This window comes from Letharia columbiana (genome assembly GCF_014066305.1).
Source record: "Letharia columbiana isolate WasteWater2 chromosome Unknown Sc0000078_s0, whole genome shotgun sequence".
Taxonomy (NCBI): Eukaryota; Fungi; Ascomycota; class Lecanoromycetes; order Lecanorales; family Parmeliaceae; genus Letharia; species Letharia columbiana.
In genome coordinates, this window is record NW_023501123.1 from 75,699 (window position 1) to 91,748 (window position 16,050).

The 16,050-nt window shown below is 43.5% G+C and overlaps 5 protein-coding genes across 5 annotated transcripts; 1 reads left to right on the forward strand and 4 right to left on the reverse strand.

Annotated features, from left to right (window-relative positions):
* Positions 1 to 2,814: 2,814 nt before the first annotated feature.
* On the reverse strand, positions 2,815 to 4,463 carry HO173_012341 (uncharacterized protein; the record flags this gene model as incomplete). Its single annotated transcript, XM_037314213.1, has 3 exons — positions 2,815 to 3,776; positions 3,826 to 3,862; positions 3,915 to 4,463. 3 exons carry the CDS (start codon positions 4,461 to 4,463, stop codon positions 2,815 to 2,817), a joined length of 1,548 nt encoding a protein of 515 aa, XP_037158889.1.
* A 497-nt stretch (positions 4,464 to 4,960) lies between these two features.
* On the forward strand, positions 4,961 to 6,850 carry HO173_012342 (uncharacterized protein; the record flags this gene model as incomplete). The annotated part of the gene is made up of 1 exon (XM_037314214.1): positions 4,961 to 6,850. One exon carries the CDS (start codon positions 4,961 to 4,963, stop codon positions 6,848 to 6,850), a length of 1,890 nt encoding a protein of 629 aa, XP_037158890.1.
* Positions 6,851 to 7,426: 576 nt separating this feature from the next.
* On the reverse strand, positions 7,427 to 8,143 carry HO173_012343 (uncharacterized protein; the record flags this gene model as incomplete). The annotated part of the gene is made up of 1 exon (XM_037314215.1): positions 7,427 to 8,143. The coding sequence occupies one exon, from the start codon at positions 8,141 to 8,143 to the stop codon at positions 7,427 to 7,429; it is 717 nt and encodes a 238-aa protein (XP_037158891.1).
* Positions 8,144 to 9,796: 1,653 nt separating this feature from the next.
* On the reverse strand, positions 9,797 to 10,310 carry HO173_012344 (uncharacterized protein; the record flags this gene model as incomplete). Its single annotated transcript, XM_037314216.1, has 2 exons — positions 9,797 to 10,120; positions 10,191 to 10,310. The coding sequence occupies 2 exons, from the start codon at positions 10,308 to 10,310 to the stop codon at positions 9,797 to 9,799; spliced, it is 444 nt and encodes a 147-aa protein (XP_037158892.1).
* Positions 10,311 to 10,944: 634 nt separating this feature from the next.
* Positions 10,945 to 11,238, reverse strand: HO173_012345 (uncharacterized protein; the record flags this gene model as incomplete). The annotated part of the gene is made up of 1 exon (XM_037314217.1): positions 10,945 to 11,238. One exon carries the CDS (start codon positions 11,236 to 11,238, stop codon positions 10,945 to 10,947), a length of 294 nt encoding a protein of 97 aa, XP_037158893.1.
* Positions 11,239 to 16,050: the final 4,812 nt, after the last annotated feature.

A 16,050-nucleotide genomic window follows, 5' to 3' on the forward strand; every position in this document is an offset into this window, starting at 1 on the left:
GTTTCTAGGCGTAGGTACGACATCGCACGGCCAAAACGGCCCGGGCCCGACGTGCGCGCGGAGAAAAGGCGCACGTCCGATTCTGGCCCTCCGACGACGTGAAGACATGCAAGAAGATGCCGCCCTCGTGGTCGGAGATGCAGAATGTCTGATACCAGCTCACAGACACGCTGGAGGCTGCAGCCGGCGGGGTGGAAACCCTGGCTTTTCGGGATCGTTGGAAGGGCATGCGGTCAGCGCGGGTATGAAATGTGCGGACTTTGATAAATTTGATGATTCTGGTGTTTCAGAGGCACGATTGCACGTTTCGTCTCTTGCATCATTTACCAGTACTTACATACGTACGTCTCGTTCCGAAGTGTTGTAGCCCCGAGTTCCCCCCACGATGCCGTCTAGATACGTGGTTGTACCGCGCGCTTACCCAGTGCGTGGGTCGTACGTGTGCTCCGTCCGTCAGCAAAGCCCGCTCGCGCTCCTCGCTCGCCTGGATTGCCCATCCAAAACATATAAGATAGAGATAACCTCCGGCTCCGCCTTCACAGCACCGGTCCCTCACAGCCAATATGCAGAAGCAGACCCCAGACTCGCTTTACCGACGAGATCGTGGACAGCAGACGAACGCTTGCCAGTCTTTATTGCCATCCCAATAACGTATATGGCAGCCGAAATCTCTATGAAGCCCGCTATTTGTTGGATAATTGCTGTGTTACACAAGACGCACAAGTAAGGTTCTACCGGCAATCATCGGACCATAGTTGTAACTAGTGACAGCAGTGAGGGTGATGATAGTTCCAATGATGTCGCCATTCAGGAGCCATGTACGTCTGCCCAAGCAAATGCCGAACATGAAGATGAGAAGGGAGCTCCCAAGCCAAGCTCCAAATATGAAATCTGAGCTGATCATGAATATCGTGGTAACGGACGGCCGCTGGTAGGACGTCAGTTAAGCACAGATTAGTTGTCTCATTCTCTTTGCGAGAAAGCGCATCATACGCAGAAGTGTAACGCACATAGGAGATAAACAAATGGTTAGGCGGTCTCACGCCGGGGATAGCAAGCCTGAATGGGCCAAAATAGAGGCCTAAATAGGCATTGTCCTCGTACCCCGGCGCAAGGAAAACCTCATGCCTATGGCATAGAACTGGAGTAAAATAACAATGGACAGGCGTGGGTGGGTGGGAACAAAGTATGCAATGGCTATGAAAGAGACGAGTTCGAAAGAAGTGCCATCGACAGGTCCAAGACTGGCATCTATATAGCACTTAGTGAACACCTGTCTCCTACCCCTGTCAGGGTATCTGACAGGGACCTGAAACGGCGGCAATAGCATAAGACCCACTAAGCCCCAGTCCCACGGTGGCGAATTGTACGGCATGTAACCGGTACCTACATGCATAGCTTCTTGGAACGACAGAGTCAACAAAAAGCCACCAAGGACAGCTTCAGCCCAGGCGAGATTGATACAGCAAACCAGCGCCGACGACTGCTTGCCATAGGAGTCGCTGGCCTTGAGCAACCATTGGCGCAAGAGTGAGTCACACGATTTAAGAAACGCAAGATGAAGGAAAAGCGTGGTCGATGGAAGACCAACTTTGTGCTGCGAGACTCGGGGTGAATGGGGGGGAAATGAAGTTGTGAGTTCGGCTGGGTGTGACGTGAAACCTTTTATCTTCAGGTGTGTGTAGGAGGGAAGGCATGATTTCATAGGCTCCCATTTGTACCTTTACTAGTTGTCACGAGACAAAAACAGTAGCGTATATGAGGCCAAGGTCGGCTATGGAGCTCTTTGCGCTGGTAGTGCGGGGGTGTTGCAAATTGCTACCACGCCGACGGCGAACCGTTTTCCCTAGATGAGCGAAGGATGGGTCTGATTACTAATTCATGTTCCAAAAGTACGATTTCTTGCCGAATCATACCCCAAGATTTGGTGTATGGGTATGAATCATTATTTAGGGAAATGACTCGGTAAGAATTCATAATTTTGGGGTATGGTTCGGTAAATTGCCCGGGGAGGATGCTGCAGCTAACGTGCCCCATAGCCAGACCCCACCGGCTTTACCTATGAACGCCGGCTTATTAATGCGGTGAGCGTCGTTCAAGATATGCCGGAAGTGGGCGATGCATGGCTAGAAGATGTATGTAATGTGACTTGAAGATCATTTACCGGGAGGGGACGAAGATGCTTGATGTACGGCGCCATTTCGGACAGGTACTGAAAAGGCGTGCATGTCCTGGTTGATGGTGCTAGCATGATCGGTGGCTAATTGTAGCCGAGTGCTACCCGGTAATGCACGGTCTTAGATCCGATAAATCCGGGTGTGAGTTCTGGGGGATCCTGCATTACCGGGTACCTTTCCGGGTGCGATACGAATAATCGCCTGCTAGCGCCGCTTCGTTCGGAGCTTAAACCAGGCCCCCGGGTTCTAGTACTTCGGACGAAGCAAACCCATCCTCTCGTCCTCCCATCCTCCCATCCTCCCATCATATCCTGTCCGACACCCTGTTCTCAACCGCCTTCGGTCAAAGCCGTTCGACTACTAGCTCAGCTAGGGGACATTGATTGGAGATGCCCTGAAATGTACGCAGATCAGGGTGTAGGGTGAATAAGAAGTTTAGTCCCCCTCCTTGGGACATTTATCCCACAGACCTGGCTCTGATGCCATCTTCGTTCAAGTGTGCCAAGAAAGTGTTACGATATTGGAAAAGGTGGAGATCTAGGCCTCCTCCAGTCAGGCCGGCCCTTTGCCACAGCGTTCTGTGCGATAACAGCGGACATTTGAGACTGCTCCAGAACCAAAAATCAAAGCAAGGAGACTATCCCAGCCTGCCATCAGCCGCTTGCTGAGATAGCAACTGCCGTTGCGTCTTTCCCGTCGCAGTCTTCGGGAGTTCTTGCACCAAGAATATCTTGGCCGGCACCTTGTGTGCGGATACCCTATCTCGAATCCATCTTTTCAGCTTTGATCGTTCCACTTGTTCACCCTCCCTTAATGTTACAGCCAGACCGACGTCTTGCCCATAGATGTCGTCGGGCATGGAGAAAGTTGCCGCCTCGGCCACGGCCGGATGCTGCGTAACGGTGTTGTCTAGCTCGACCGGGCTGATCTTCTCCCCTCCTTTATTGATGAATTCTCTTATGCGTCCTGTGATGAAGAGATAATGATTGCTATCCAGATAACCAAAGTCACCAGTGCGGAAGAAACCGTCCAGCGTGAACAGACGAGCATTTGCATCAGGGTCGTTGAGGTAGCCTTTCGTAATGTTGTCTCCTCGCATACAAATCTCTCCTTCGAGTCCAGCATCAAGCGGTGCGCCAGCCTCATCGCGAATCGTAACCTCAGGACCCTGCGGGATCCCGACGCTGCCCGGTAGTCGAGGACCTGGAGGCAGAGGGTTGGATGTGCAAAAGGACGAGGTTTCGGTGAGACCGTACGAGTCAACCACGGGAATTTGAAATCTTGATTCAAGCTCACGAAACATGGCAGGTGGTAGCGGTGAAGAGCTACACCTGATGAATCGGAGCCTAGGTGGCATGACCCCAGGAGGAGGAAGCTGCAGAATCAGTCGGTGCATTGTTGGCGTCGTTGTATACCAAGTGGCATTGTGCTCAGTTAAGTCTTGCCAGAAAGACTTCGGTGAGTACCTCGGAGGTAAAATGACGGCTCCTCGAGACTTCAAAGTGGCGAGACAGGCGAGCAGGCCTGCAACATGGAACAAGGGTGTAAGGAGCATCGTACGGTCGTCTACCTTAAGATTGTACCCTTTGCAAACGTTTTCTACGGCCCATTACCGCCGATGTCACTCTCACAGATGGGATGTACTTACTCGCAGATACATCAAGGTTCTTGTGGGTCAATGGCACCTGAAGGATACATGTCAAACAAGCATTTGATCTCCAAGAACACCAGACTCACAGCTTTCGGCCTTCCAGTGGTCCCGCTTGTATGCAGCAACAAAGCAATGTCAGTATCAAGGGATTTGATGCACGTGGTCGCCCTTTGGTCGCCCTTTGTCCGCACATTCCGGACAATTATCTCCAGAATTACATCTTGTCCGTCCCAGTAGCACTCGGCGATGCCAGCACCATGTCTCTTGGCCGCTCTGACTGAATCACTGTTCGCCTCGTATGCCCCTTTCGGTACAATGACCATCACTGGATTCACATCGCCCAAATAAAAGTCAAATTCATTTTCTTTGTTGCTAGGGTTCAGAAGAGCAGCGATGCCCCGTTGCTTCGTTATGGCAAGGAACACAGTGACCAGCTCAATGGAATTAGGCAAGGCGACGGCGATTGTTTGTTGAGTGAAGTCAGTCGTAGCTGCAAGTCTCTGTTGCAGGAGCCTGGTTTGATGTTCCAGTTGAGACTGCGAAAGGGTGACAATGTCTTCTCCAGGTACGATAATGCTTGGCTCTGGGTGCTCCGAAGAGCCATTTGCACCACTAGTGTTAATGCTGTCTTCCATAGCAGGGATGCATCTAGAGGTGATGGGATCAATGCCAGACAGCTTTGTAGGAGAAAAACAGCAATAATATGCTCTGGAAACGCAAGTCAAAAGTACATGGCGATCAGTTTTTGCGATCAGTTTTCGGCGATCAGAGCACCGAGAAGGGGGATAAGAGAAAGCGGAAAGCGAGATTAAGATGGATCTGGTGAGCAAAACGATGTTCAGCCATCACTAGCTGCATGTGCCAAAAATACACGTCAAGATGCCAGCAGAAAGTATAATGGTGGGGGACCGTTCGCTCGCGCTCGGTGACTGCAACCACTCGCGTTCGGCCTGGTCAGAGTCAATCAAAGTTTGCGCTAGCGAAACCCGATTAAGTAGGTACTCAATATCAACCATCATGGTACACTGACGTCTTCATGAAGTCATTCGATACAATCTTACTGTTATTAATTGAGCTATTGATGTATCCAGGCAACCCAGACATTGCTCCTTTGTACACGAGTACGTGAACAATGGAAAGCATGGAGACGCGTCTGCGAGCCGCATGGTGTCAAGTCTTGGACATGGAGGAGGATGAGCTTGATAGCGACAGCCACTTCTTCCAACAAGGTGGCGACTCCGTAGCAGCCATGCGCCTCATCGGCATCGCAGAAGGCTATAAAATCCAACTCGACAACGGCACCATCTACGATTTTCCAATGCTGAAGAACATGGCATCAAACAGCCAAGAGATCAGCGTAACGTCGGAAACCAGCGCCCCTAAGGCTATCATAGAAAGTCTTGATGAGGACCTAGTCCAAGCCTGTGCAGAAGCCTGCAAGATCAATTCGCAGGTAATTGAAGACATCTTTCCAGCTATCGAGATCCAAAACATAATCCAACAATGGCACATGAAGCATGGAAGTGCCATGCTGCAATATGTGTTCCAAATCCACGGGCCGGCCAGCAAAGATCTCATACGCGAGGTGTTCGATGTAATACGACAAAAGAATCAAATCCTACGGACACGGTTAGTGCAGCACAAAGGTGCGCTTTATCAAGTCGTCGTTAAGGACAATGCAGAATGGTACGAAGGCACAAATCTATCCGAGTACCGGAACAGTGTTTTCTCCCAGGACGGGTGGGTACTATACGGCGATCCGCTGTTCCGATATGCTTTCATAGAAGAAGGCCGTGATCTCTACTTTGCATACACGTCCCACCACAGCGGCTATGATGGATGGACAAACCATCTCGTATTTGACGCCTTGGAAGAAGGACTGCGCGACCTCGAAGTCTTACGGCAGAAGCCAGTGCGAGCCCAATTCAAGCAATTTGGCGAATGGCTCCAACGCCATTCCACAGCTAAAGACGATGTTACAACGTCCATGGCGTATTGGAAATCATACCTTGGTGGGTTCCAGGGCTTCGGGGATCAGTTCCACGTCGCTTCCGGTTACACGCCATACGAGACGACACGTCTCACGAAGATCATGCCCGTGAGAAGACGAGGATCTGCATTTGCTCTGTCGACAATGGCCCATGCGGCTTGGGCAATCTCCCTTGCGAATGTGTATCGGCATAATGATATCCTCTTCATGTCAGTCGCGTCAGGGCGTCGGATGCCGCGCGACAACCCTTTACCTGGAGTCGAATCGATCATGGGGCCACTCGTGGCTGGGACGTATCTCCGTCCCCGGCTCCGTGCTGATCAGGCAATCGAGGACCTACTGCGAGACACGCAGGACCACATGTTATCGACGATTCCATACCAGCGCGAAAGCCGCAGAGTCATAGCGGAGATTTTGGGTCCGCGGGCTATCTGTCTGTCAGCCTTAAACTGGCATCCTATGGGTAACGATATGCCGGCACGCGTCATTGACTTTGAGAATCCCGATGGATCTATAACGCGACTCGAAGGACGGCGCGATCTGCACACCCCCTTCACCATTCCAATCACGCTGGTCATTGATGTCTGGGAGCATCATGACCATCTCAGGATAATTGCCAAGTGGGACGAGAAGCTCTACGACAACGACCGTGTGGCCTTGATGCTGGATCAGCTGGCGGAGAACCTCGGTAGAATTGCCGCATCCAAAGTTCAACGTGTGGGGGATCTCTGGACGATGCGGGGTTTGTCGGGCAACGGGCCGGCAGATGATCGGGGGCTCGATGACAGAGACAGGTCTGTCCCGGCCCAAGAAGCCCTAGTCGACAGCTCTCCGCCCGGGACAGAAGTTGGAGACACGCTTGGCACAGGGGCCAAAGGAGATTCAGCCACCTTCACTCCTGGAACCACCGGTCAAGGCATCTCAGTCGAACACCCCTCCAACGACAACGCAAGTCCCAAAGTCGCGACACCAATCCTCGATATCCCTCACTCCGACTCAACCACCAACGTCTCCATCATCAACGGGGAGTAACTTCAGGGTGCTGGCGTGTCTAGAGAGAAAATCATTAGGATGGTGAGATATGGGTGGTTTAGTCATGCTATAGTCTAGTTCTTGTACTGCAGAATTTCGTAGACTGGTTCATCCCCGAACATGCCTCCAGATCTTAGAAAGCTGAATATTTGTTGTCGTCTAGAATGGGCAGGACATCGGGGCCAGATACGCCAAGCACTGTGAAGAGCCTCCTAAGGAGTTTGAGCCACGACCTGACAGACTTGTAAAAGGGGTTTCTTTTTTAAAAAAAAAACAAAAAAAAAAAAAAAAAAAAAAAAAAAAAAAAAATTTTTTTTAAAAAAAAAAAAAAAAAAAAAAAAAAATATCCCCCCACGCCAAGCTCACTTTCAGACCGTCCTTCTCGCGGAAAAAGCCCTACCGGACAAGCAGACCTGCTCCGGATTTATAAATAAGACTATCACAAACCTTTTCAGCTAAGTATTCAGAAAAAAAAAAAAAAATAATTGTATTTACCGGCAAACACAAATTCGATAAGACGTATCCACAGCACCCTCCCCCTGCACCCATTCCCACAGACCTCTCTCTCAGACCCCCTCACACCACATCCACCGCCCCAGCCGCACTCCCATTCCTCCCCACCCCCACCCCATCCAAATCCGTCGTAACCACCCTCGTCCAAGCCCCCACATACACAAACCCCAACCCGGGCCCCAAACCCTGGAACCGATAAAACGGCTGCTGCGCCGTCGGCGCCGGCGGCGAAGACGGCCAGTAAAGCAGCACGCCCTCGCAGAGCCGGTAGAAGCCCCATTCGCGGGCGAGCCGCCACGCCTCGTCGAGGTCCAGGCGGACGTCCAGGTGCATGGCGCCCATGTCGGCGGGGACGTCGTCGGGGGAGAGGACGGGCGGGTCCCAGACGGACCAGACGGGGGTCATGTCGACGTGGAGGCTGCGGAAGGCGTGGTGGGTGGGACCGTCCCGGATGCTGAAGACGATGCGGACGCGGGTGAGGGAGGGGAGGGAGGCGGTGGGGCCGGTGGGGGAGGAGGCGCGGACGAAGCGGAAGGTCGCGGTGGGGTGTTTGGCGATTGTTTTCAGGACGGCGGAGGTGACGGTGTTGAGGAATGATGGGGTGTCGGTTTTGGTGGTGGTGGTGTTGTTGTGGGGGGGCGAGAGGGGGAGGTTTGAGGTGGTTGGGTGGAGATCAGGAGCTGGGGAGAGGCTTGGGGTGAGGAGGATGTTGGGGATGTTGCTTGCGGTGACGAGGAGGGTGATCGGAGGGAGGAATAGGAGGCTAAGGAGTGGATGCATGGCTTGCAGATGACATGCAGAGACTCGTGGATAGAGGGGTTCGTGCGACTGTGCAGTGTGAAGGACATGAAAACAGAAGTCGTGATGTCCGCAGGAACCTCTTTCCAATTGCGCGTGAATGAATACTTTTGCAATTAAGCGAGCACCGCCCAAGGCCGAGCAGTGGGGGAGAAAAACGCAAAGACCTACCCCGGATCCAGAGGTTTTGACTTTGAGAACGAGCGGCAATTACGGTTCGAAGACATTATTGGTTCCCATAAAAATTGGCTCAAGTCGCATCAGACATCGCGTAAAGATTTGGGAGTCCCAAGCAGTGCAAGCACCTAGAGGCGAACCCTGACAGCCACCAGAAATAAAAAGCACCGCAACCTTGTACCAGCGCCATTAGGAATCGAACCTAATACAAACTCCCAACGACAGCCACGGCTAAAGACTCCACTGCTCCTGCTCAGATGAACGATAGCCGAAGACTCAAGGTCCCCCAAATCTATAGCTTGAGATTCTGTGCACCTCGGACAATTCCCCAGTCTGTGCTCTGTCGATTGGATGCCGCAGCATACACGCAACCCGATGGATACCAAGCCTTGTATACGAGCTCCATTCGTCAAGATCAGTATCGACTTACTCGATGTCCTCCCATCCCAATCTTCCATAAAGCTTGTGCGCCACCATACAAGATTGCAGATATGTGTCCAGCTACTCTCTGACAGCGACGGACAACAAGTGCTGCATAAGGATTTTTCCGATGCCTTGTCGGTGATGGTCCGGAGAGACTGCTAGAGTATTAAAGTCTTGTAAACCCCCATCAGTTGAACTCACCTGACAAGGTTGCAACAAAAGATAGATGTCGATGGAGCTCACGAATATACCGCCTCCCCCTATCGTATGCACCCTTTGTTTCTGAAGCCTCCTAAAGACCGCTTGGTTGAACTGCGTCTTAAGCGGTGGCCGGAGACCCCTCGCGCTTCGGTCCCCCTGCTTCTCTATCACAGATCATGTGATGAAGCCTACGATCTCCCCCGTGGCTTCATCCAGAACCTCTTGCTCGGGTCCTCTTAGTCACTTTTATAGCAGGCCTGCCAACTCTGTTTGGAAAGATCGAGGTCGTGGCCATGGAGAAAGATGAACCGTCAGAGATTATCAGTATCGAAGGCCAAGGCGAAGAGGCGGCCTAAGGTGGGGATGTCGGAGGACGTGGTGGGCGCCAGGCAAACATTAGAACCCATGGCTCTCTATTACGGTCTCTAATGATATCTCTTTGGTATTTGATGTGGATGGAGATGATGACACATGAAGACAGGCAGAAAAGCGTTGAACTAGCAATAGGTCATGCGTTGTTGTCTGCGTTCCTTGAATATCCTGTACACTTTGCATTAAACTTGGCTGGCCTTTGAGGCTGGGTATCCTTTACCTGCTCAGAAAAAAGCAGAGTATTGTGAGACTGTATGGGAAGGTGATGAACCTGGGAGATTTTGACACAAGGAAAAGCAGTATAATTCAGTAACATTTTAACAGATTAGGCGATCAGCAGGAAACCATTCACAACTGCATGAGTGAAGCTTATGTGCCAGCACTGTAGATCCAAATTAAAAACAGTCCATCATGGCAGCAACAGATCAACGATGCCACAGCTCACAATACCCATCCCAAAAATCAACCCTGAGCTTCAGGTACACCAGGATTATCCGTGATCGCGTCCGGGTGACACTCAGCCGGCGCCAGACTCCTCCAAGGCCCACCATTCGCGCTCATGCTCAAGCACGTAAACTCGTTGACATCGCCCGTCAACGTATGTGTTGCAAAGTTACCACAGTTGGGGTCCGTGTAGACATTGAGACCGCAGTTGTCATCGCCGCCGAAATTGATGCCCACGGTATCGAAAGCGGAGTCGAACGGATAGCAGCCGGCAGCCGGAAAGCTGAGGGGTGTTTGGAGTTCTTTGCCTTCGCAGCTTGGGTGAGAGAAGATACCGATAGCCTATGCATCTATTTGAGACAAAGTCTTGCAGACGTGGGGCGAAAAAGGTTGGCTTCTGAAAAGCACTTACGGGATTGTGGGGGCCACTGTTGAGGTTGCTGCTAAGATCGCCACCGATGTTGGCATCGGCGGTGGGCAGGGCATGAGCGCCGGCGCTCAGAGCTGCAAGTATGACGGCGGAGAAGTGCATTATAATCTTCGTCGTCGAGTAAGAGATAATGATATGTTGAAAGGTGATGAGAGCGGATTAAAGTCCTGTGGGCTTCTCGAGGAAAGTTCTGGAGGTCAAAGGTCCAAATGGGAGGGAAAAGCTGTGTATAAGGAATCGCGAAAGGAGGAAAGCCATCCTTAAAGGGTTTCAAACCAACATGAAACAATTGGTTCGTGACGGTTTCTCGACCTGTTTCCGAAGCCATAACACGGATCAGAGATTGAAACAACATTGAAACCAAACTGGTCCTAAAACAGGGATGCGACGTGTTTAGCATCAGTGTGTACTTTGTTTTGCAATAAACCGTATCGCGCAGCGATCGACCGTTACCTAGCATGCGGAGCCAGTGACCTTTAATCATGGGCAAGATTGAGCATCCCATCGAATATTCGCTCTGCATCTGCATAAGCCGACATTGTTTGGAACAGTACAGGCTCTTCCAGCGATGCTGGGAGTATATCCACGAACTGGCGCACGTGTGCCGGTGACTATTCCTCCGCCTCATTCACAATTCGTACGAAAGGCTCGTCGTGACTGTCTGTCAGGTACGTCAGAACGTATGTGATGAGGAGTCTTTCTACTTCCGATTCGACGAAGACCATAGTGTCTGCTCTTAGCTTCTCCAGCCTACGGAATCGTTTGAGAGAACCGACAAAGATTCTGCCAGCGAAGCGATGCCCGTGAGATATTCTTGATTGTCAGTCATTGTCAAATCCAACACGGCGCGGCTGTGGCGAGCGTGAGTGAATAGAATATCAATGACTGCGCGAATGTCCCATTCTTCGTATCCAGGTCGAGATGCTCGACAAGAGCCCTCAGAGTTGTTCGGAAAGCCGTACTCATATTTGAATGTGTGTAGGTCCTTGATAGCGCAAAACAGAGTATCGAGATCGTTGTCGTTGATCATACTTTCTGTGACCTCGAGAGCAATCACGTTGGACTTTCGCGTTAGCAGATATTCATCTACTAGACCCTCGGCGTCCTGAAAACTATGCACATCTGCATCTTGGGTCAACCGTAATGACGGAAGACATGCCCATTGAGTAAGCAGTGTGAAGTCTGCGCGTCCCCCTTGCGTATTGTAGAAGCTGATGGTAACCACTTTGCTGAGTGCGTGACTCGCATGGGGCTCATTTCTGCTGGCTTACAAAGCTCGAATCATGTTTTTGATACTAAAATCAGTCACGCTCTGATCGCGGAACCTGATCGAGCGGAGATTTGGAAGATGTTTGAAGAGAAGATTAAGAAGTGCTACATGACTTTCCAGCTTTAGCACCTCGTCTATGGCTTTCGGGTACTTTGAAGCCGGATAGTATCGAGACTTCAAGAATCAATCCTGCGCAGTATTGGGCCATGAAGGCAGATTATGTGTAGCGGACAGAAGCAACATGCTGCTTGCCAAGGAAACGGACGGAAAGGCATCATCTAGGCAGTCGGTGTGGCAACATTGTCTTGCTATTCTCGCTCAACCACCGAATTTGATTGTCTTGCGGAAAACGGACCGGTAAAGACGAGTATCGTTCGGGAGATCAACCCGTGAGTAATCAAGCTGTATGGAACACACGCCTTTGAGAAATACGGCACGGAATTGTTCATCACTATGAGGCACTAGTGAAGACTGCGAGCAAAGGGGTAGGGACCACTCAAGCTCCTAGCGCTAGAAAGAAAAAGAGGATTGTTCACCATTACTGCTGGAGCTAGTCGTGCACATGTACATCGGCATGGGCGAGTGCCGCCTTCTGTGCCGAGACTGCATTTCCACTCTCGAAAGTCAACTTCTTCAGCTTGGCCAACCTCCGTGGTAGTCGCTTAGATATGGGTTTAATTGTCACGGTTTCAATGACCTTACTGACCTTACTTACTTGTATTATGGCCCAATTGGGCTTAGCGTGCCAAGGCCTTTCGGCCTTTCTATCTTACTGTGAAGTCTATACTTATAATAATCCTATATAAATAGTATTCTCTTTATACTATAATATAGAGTTATTATATATATTATTAAGTTCTTAATATAATATTATCTCTCTTTTTTCTAAAATAATAATAATCTATTTATTAATTATACTAAATATATAGCTAAAAAGAAAATATATTATTAAGAAGTTAATAGCTATAGCTAAAGAAGCTTACTACTTAAAAAATTATTTAAAAGAAAATCTTTTATTTATATAAAGATTAATTTAGCTAGATTAAAAAAAAATATAAAAAAAAATCTTTAATATATTAAAAGAAATAGATCTTAGATTAAACTTTCTTTATATTTCTACTAGTTTAATATTAGTTATATATCTCTTAATTTTAAATTTAGATAATATTTAAAGTTAAATTATTATAAGTAAATTATAAATACGTTATTATTTAGAAGAATTTTAAGAACTTTAATAAGAAGATTTTAAATATTAGTAAAGCTAAATCGTTTATATAATAAAAGAAAAAGCGTCCTGCCTTTAGAAGATATATTATTAAATCTAGTTTAAGTTATATCGGAGTGTAATTTACGGATATTATTAAAGAAGAGTTAATTATAATCTTTATCTCTATCTTTAACTCGTAGAGTTTTATAAAAAGTATTATCGAAATTTTTAATACTTAATATAATAGATTAAAGATATTAATAAAAAGCTTTCGAACTGTTAGCCGTAATATTAAGGTTCTTTAATAATAAAATAAAGAACTTAGCTATAATATCGCTTAAGCTAAGATAAAGATATTAATAATTAATATCTAGTTAAATAATAGTAATAGCTAATTATCTTATAAGCGAGAAATTAATAATAGACTTTAAGATTTATATAATAGATATCGTATTAATATTATAAAACTTATTAAAGAAAATAAGAAATTTAAGTAAGACTTAAAACGTAAAGAGTAATAGCTAAAGAAGTAATAATCTCTTATATTAGCTAATTTAAAAAACTCTAATAAGAAAAATATAAAGATTATATCTCGTTAGTCGAGTATTCTCGTTAATAGTAGTATTCATCGAAATTTACGTTATACTTCTATTACGAATCGCGTAGAGAGTATAGAATTAAATAAACGATATTTCGACGTCTTAAATTTTTATAATATTAATAATTAAAATAAGTAGAATAGCTAGCGTTAATATCTTAAAGCGAAGTTTAAATAAAGTATTATAATCTTTCTTATTAAATTTAAAAAAATCGATTATATATAAGATTATTATAAGTTTATTATATACGATATTATTAAAATAAGAGTAGATAAAGATATCTTAAATCTATATTAAATTATTTAAGAAATAATCGATAAATTAGATAATATATTCGAAATATATAATAAAATTATTAAATTGAATATTAAGATATTTAATTTTAAATTTAATATAAGAGTAATAGATAAGAAGAAATCGTTTAAGAACTTCTACGTATAATTCTCTATAACTATCGCTCTCTTAAAATTTACTAATATTTATAAGATATTTAATCTAAAATAATTAATCTTTATATATCTAAGATATTAAATTTTAGAATAGTCTTTTAATATTTTTTAAGAATTAGTTATTTTTCTATAAGTATTAAATATAAATCTACGAGTTATTAATAATATATTAAATTTAAAGAGTAAGAAAGAAATTAATAAAACTAGTAATAATTATAAAAACTCTACCCTCTTAAATAATTAGCGTAATACTTTATCTATTAAAAGAAATAATAATACTATTATTAAAAATTTCTATATATAAGAATATAAGTATTTTAAATTATTAATAAATAGAATTTAAAAAGAAGATAGATATTTTAAGTATCTAAAAATTAAATATTATTTTAGCGATAATAGTATCTTATATAAGAATATAGATTTATTAATAAAAGAATAAATTAATATAATTCTAAAAGTCGTCGACGTTAAGAAGAATATTCTCGTTAAATTATTATAAGAATTAAAAAATTAAATATTCTTAATTAAGTCGTCGTTAAAGACTTAAAAGTCTTATATATAAGAATTAAAGAGTTAGAAATAGAAAGAATACTCGCTTTCATCTCTCTATCCGCGTATATTATTACTATTAAAATCTCTTTATAAAATAAACACTAATTAGATTTTTATAAAAAAATTATTATATTAATAAAATAGATTAAGATTAATTATCTCTTAAATATCGAAGCTTTAATACTAAGCTTTATAAATATATCTTTTATTAAAATAAATAAGTTATTTAAAATAGTATTAATATAACTCTATAGATTACGATTAGTCGATAATAAATCTATCTTCGTATTTAATATTATATATATAATCTTAATAAAACTCGTCTTAGAAGATTATATAAAAGAACTTTAATACTTAATTATCTTATTAAAACGATTTAATATTATTCTAGATATATTATAACTAGAATAATATAATTCTTATATATTCTTTAAATTTAAAATTATTATACTTAATTTAGATTATTATATATTTAACTATTTATTATATAATAAACTTATTATTATTTAAAATAATAATAAGTTTTTAAAAAAGAATTTAAATTATATAGTAAAGATTATATTTAAAAAAAAGAATATAGTAGAGATCTTCGCTTATATCTTTATTAAGATAATTAAAAAATTAAAAAATTAAATTACTATTATATAATTCTAAGATTTTAAATAATTTTTTAACTTTATTAATAAGAAAGCGAAGTTTATTACTAATATCGCCGCTATTATAATAGAAGATTACGAAAAATTCTTTTATAAGTTAAGAAAAAAATCTTCGATTATAGAATAACTATAGAAATAAATTTCTATAGTATATTATAAATATTTAAATATTTAAAATTCTATTAAAATTAATAAACTTCCCTCTTATCACTTTATTAATTATAAAATATATCTTAAAAAAAAAGCTATTTTATTATTAAAGAGGGTTTATAGACTCTCTAGAGATTAGATATTAATTATAAAGAAATATATTAATAAGATATTAGAAAAAGGCTATATTAGATTAATGTGAGGGCGTAGTCCACTAATGATTAGCTAGCGGGCATAGGCTATAAAAGACGTAGTGTCGTTATGGGGTTTAATAGTATATTTGATAGTAGAACTAATCTCTAAGGAATACCAAAACTCCGAGATATGCGAAGTAGATCTATATTCGCTAAGCCTTTAGAAATACGAGGTATATTATTAAAACTAAATTCTAAAAGAGACTTTAACGTAGTATATACGATATTAACGCCTTAGCATAAGCAGCGCCAAGGCCCATAACGCATCAAGTCTAATAATTGTCTTCTCTTCTAAACTCTAATTTCTAGACGCCTAAGTAAAGATAGAACGCTTATTAAAAAACCTTTAAATTCTAATAAATAAATAAGAGAAAAGAGTCGATTTATTAAGATTGCGATATCGTTTTAATAATATAATAAAATTAATTCTTACGCGTTATAAACGGGTTATTAATATATTATATAATAATATTAATACTATCTTCGAGAATAATATCGCTTTTATAATATTAATTAATAATAATCTATAATAAGCCGACGCGCTTAGTATTAGCGTTCTTATAGCGCTAGTTAATAGCCTCTATAGCGAATAATATTAGATTTAAAAATTTATAATAAAACCTCGAAAACTTAGTAGGTAAAGAAGGAAGAAGAGTTTTTCTATAGATAACGTTATTTCTATAACGTATTACGTTTATAGCGAAGTAGCGTAATAATAATCTTTATTATAGAAATTCGAAGAAAGTAATTAATAGAGCGACGCGT